The sequence below is a fragment of the Bidens hawaiensis genome, unplaced genomic scaffold (genome assembly GCF_021521415.1).
Source record: "Bidens hawaiensis isolate Kalapana, Puna unplaced genomic scaffold, B.hawaiensis_p1.1 tig00046313_1, whole genome shotgun sequence".
In the NCBI taxonomy this organism is placed as follows: domain Eukaryota; kingdom Viridiplantae; phylum Streptophyta; class Magnoliopsida; order Asterales; family Asteraceae; genus Bidens; species Bidens hawaiensis.
In genome coordinates this window covers 9,473-13,756 of record NW_027505981.1, presented here as the reverse complement: position 1 = coordinate 13,756, position 4,284 = coordinate 9,473, and the positions used below count along the sequence as shown (strand labels likewise).

Sequence of the window (4,284 nt, the reverse complement as noted above, 5' to 3'; positions counted from 1 at the left end):
GTCTCACTTCGTTTTTAGTTTTTTCAGTTTCTTGATTTTGGTTTTGTTTCGGTTAGATATTTTTTGGTTGTTGGCTTCGTTTCAGTTCAGTACTTCGGTTTTAGTTTATTTGGTTTTTTGTTTTAGCCTTTTAGCTTCATTTCAGTTCGCTTTCAGTTTATTCAATATATGGTTTCGGTTCGATTTTAATTTTTTGTTATGTTTCAGTTTGCCTTTTTTTTCCCAGTTTTTTATTTCGGGTTTTTTGGTTTCCGGTTTCGATTTGATTAGATTCAATTTTTTTGGTTGTTGGTTTCGTTGAAGTTCAGTTTCAGATTTTTTGGATTTTGGATTCAGATTTTAGTTTCGTTTTGGTTCGGTTTCACTTTATTCGTTTTTTGAAACGGGTCCATTTCATTCGGCTTCGCTTTTTTAGATTTGTTTCAGTTCGATTTCGGTTTTGTAGAACAAAGGGTTTGAGTCCTTACCAATCTTTAATTGTTACGGAATGATGAAAGTTTCAAATCGGGTCCAAGTTGACGACCCATGTCACGATTCATGGCATTCAACGACAAATATCCTCCTTTCCATGATATTTCCTCGTAATCATCATTCTTTATGGCCTAAACGTTCAAAAAATATTAAAAATAAACAACTTTTACACAGTTGTAATAATAATCTAAGTGACACTGAACCTGCAATCCCTTAGCAACAGCCTCATCCTTGGCTTTGTTTGTTTAATCTTATAATTGCTTTCGGTTCTAGTATCAGAATCCAATTCCAATTCCTCTGGTGCATCCTACAATGTTTAATTAATAGTTATTAGTTGATACTAACTCGCATTAAAATCGTACAATGGTAGAACAACAGTTTACGCATCACATCATCCAACTCATGGGTGAGTTCCTCTATGGCCTCAACAACTTTCTTAATATTTTCATTAATTTCCTTTACATCAATGAGTACATACTGAGACTACATATTAACATAGGTAAGAACAATACCCAATAAATGAAATGAAAGAATAATATACAAACCTCCACTAAAAAATCCATTTATGAACTACCATGGCTCGAGCTAGTCTCCGAACGTTTCCTCAAATTTCATGAAGTACCCACCTGAGTCACGTAGCATATTGGATCAACTACAAATAACACCAACAATTCCAATAATTAAAATTCTTGCAAGTTGCACTGTAAATCATCTCAAATAAAACCAAAAAATTGAAAAAATAATAACCTTAGAAGCGGGGCTGGACAGTGTATTGCCACTTGCTGGATCTGTTGAATGTGGCTTTTTTTGGGCAAATGCATCTGGGATAATCCCCTTCAATCCTGCCATAAACACCATATAAAATCAAATTCCATAAATCAAAATTTTACACATACAAATAATGATACTTGTAATAATTGAGAACTTGCCTGTTTTGCGATAAACATCTTAAAATTCTTCAAAAATTAACCCACGAGTGCACAGATAAGAGAGGTAGATAACTATTAAGAGATAAACTCCATGGACTATCTATCAATTGATTTTCTGGTTGGCTTAGAAACTTCCTGCCTATGCAGTGATTAGCAACAGAAAAGTCAGCACTTGTGATCACCTGTTGTTAAACAAAATACCAACTCAATTAGAAACAATTAACCATAGTTGTACATAACTAATTACGTAGTAGATTTCTAAACCAAAATTTATAGGGAAAACAAATATTTTGATAAAACAAATGTGAAATGGAAACAAAAATCTGTCAGTTTAGGTTAAAATAAGGATAATCAATTTTGTTGAAGTTAATATGAAACTAAACTTACAATCAGAAGTAATTCCACCTTGAAGCAAGCTCCCAGTACGGACTGGAACAAAAAACAAGAAATTAAATATCAAAGATCCATTTATGAAGCAACACAGATATAAAAATACAAACAAATGAGTAAAGGAATTGGTGGAAACTAACAAGTTTTAGTTGGCGAGCAGCCCAAGAGAAAACCATCGTGGACAGCAAAAATATTAGCACCTTATCCATATCACTCCAATTTTCGATCTTTAACCATCTTCAACGTTTGTGGCCGCCGGAAACCTAATTAGTCGGAAAACCACCCAAAACCCAAAAAAACCTAGTATAACCAAAATAAATCAAACTGATGGTGGATCTGGAATCAACGATGGTGGAAATCGTACTTGTAAAATAGCTTTTCAGAAATGGTGTAGTAAATCAAGAAGATGAAATCAAACTTGGAATCTTTGAACGTTTAAATCACCTTAGAACCACCTACGCATCTTCAAATCGAGCATGCGTCTTGATTTAGGAGAGAGAGAAGGGAGGGGGGGGGAGAAAAGTTTCGTGAGGTTTGAATCTGGATTCAGGTCATTTAAGATATTTTGGTTATTTGAATTTTGAATCACCTTACTGCAGAGACATACGCGGGATATGCTGCTTTTGAAGGAGGTGCATTTTAGAGTTGTACACTATGCATCATTAGTAGTAAAACTCTTATTTTTAAGAGTTTTTGGTTAATTACCAAAGTGTCCTTCCTATATGTATTTTATAGTAGTATAGATAATAATAATAATAATTGGGGGTTTTATGGTCATTTGATTTCTGGTAGTTAAAACTGTTTTATTTTATTCTTTTAACTGATCTCTGAATTTATCCTAACTTGTTATTTGATATCTGCTGATTATCGGGCCAGTATCGGACCAGTAGCATAGGTTTTATAAAGATTAAAATGGTTACCAATTTTTCCCATCTAAACATTTATTGAAGGCTGTTTTTATCACTGATGATTATTATATGTATCGGTTCTCTTTGTTAACCAACTGGTTGATTTGTAAAGATGCATTTGTGTTTTTCGACAGGCCTGAAAACCAGGTTGTGCTTACAGCTTACATTAGATTCTTTAATTCCAGTCTCATGGGTTCCCCTAAATGAAATGAAATGAAATAAAATAAAAAGGGTGTGGGTGTGTGTGTAGATTTGATCGGAAAATGCAGTTCTTTGGAGGGTCAGAGATGAGTCCGTCACCGGCGGTACCGAGGGCATCGGGGAACAACGCGCATATGATGTACATCTTCAACCGCAACGGCGTCTGCCTGCTTTACCGGGAGTGGAATCGCCCTCTCCGCACACTCAATTCCACTCAGGACCATAAGCTTATGTTCGGTCTCCTCTTCTCTCTCAAATCCCTCACCGCCAAAATGGATCCATCCAGGTAAACCTACCTTTACCTTTATTCAATTACCCTCATCTGATCTATACCCTATTATTGGGCAGTACTGAGAAAGGGAATCTTGGGGTCCCTCAGCTACCCGGACAAGGCTGCTCCTTTCACAGTTTTCGCACTAATACTTACAAGTTGACTTTCATGGAAAGTCCCTCTGGAATTAAGGTCTCTAAACCAACCCTTTCTGATTGATTGATTTCTTTCTAATGTATGTAAATAAACCTAAACCTTTCTTTCATGCTTCATATTTGTTGTGCAGATTATTCTTGTGACGCATCCCAAAGCTAGTGATCTCAGAGACTCTTTGAAATACATTTACAATTTGTATGTTGAGTATGTTGTCAAGAATCCACTCTACACTCCAGGAACTCCAATCAGGTTAACAAACAAATTATATAATTACACGACACGCCGTTTAAAATCATAATCTTGTATAATGACCATGATCAAGTTAAAAATAGAGAGCACGTGTTTTAACTTCTTGGTGTAAGTTTAAAATTTAACTTTATAAATTGAGTCATTTGGCATATGTTTCATGATTATAGATTAAAAGTACCAGTTTCTGGTTTTTGTATACCAGGGCATCTTTACAAGCAGTAGTAGATGAACGAATAGTTATGCAAAGATTATTTGGTTGGATTGATCGGATCAAAATTTACAATATTATTCTAAATGTTATGTGTTTGCTTTTGCAGAAGCGAGTTATTCAACACAACTCTTGACCAATACGTTCGGGGTCTCGGATAATTTGGTAAGGTAGCTCTTCGTCTCTATGGTTAGAGGTGGGTTATTCATGACTCGTTTACTTATAAATAGTGCTGTGCATGAACCTGAAAACACTGTACTTAAAAAAACAACCTGTTTGGTTTTATATTTTCATAAAAATCAAACTTTTGGTTTGGGCTTGGTTTCAGTTTTGCATGTAGTTATAACCAAAAAAACCGAACCGAATTTATGTACTTTCAATTTTTTATATTGAATTGTATGTTATTTATAACCTATAAATAAATAATGCAACCCGGGTATTTTAGCCCAAATGAATGATAACCAATTAGTTATTAATTAATGAAAAGATTTAGGCCCAAGT

The 4,284-nt window shown here is 34.7% G+C and overlaps 1 protein-coding gene across 1 annotated transcript; it reads left to right on the top strand.

Annotated features, from left to right (window-relative positions):
- The first annotated feature begins 2,953 nt into the window (after positions 1-2,953).
- LOC143616242 (uncharacterized) lies at positions 2,954-4,070 on the top strand. The gene is made up of 4 exons (XM_077089126.1): positions 2,954-3,185; positions 3,248-3,362; positions 3,457-3,575; positions 3,893-4,070. The coding sequence occupies exons 1-4, from the start codon at positions 2,962-2,964 to the stop codon at positions 3,942-3,944; spliced, it is 510 nt and encodes a 169-aa protein (XP_076945241.1). The 5' UTR covers positions 2,954-2,961; the 3' UTR covers positions 3,945-4,070.
- Positions 4,071-4,284: the final 214 nt, after the last annotated feature.

Coding starts and splice junctions, on each gene's coding strand:
- LOC143616242 (XM_077089126.1), top strand. CDS start 2,962: ATGCAGTTCTTTGGAGGGTCAGAGATGAGTCCGTCACCGGCGGTACCG. Junction 3,186..3,247: donor GCCAAAATGGATCCATCCAG/GTAAACCTACCT, acceptor ATTATTGGGCAG/TACTGAGAAAGGGAATCTTG. Junction 3,576..3,892: donor ACTCCAGGAACTCCAATCAG/GTTAACAAACAA, acceptor TTGCTTTTGCAG/AAGCGAGTTATTCAACACAA.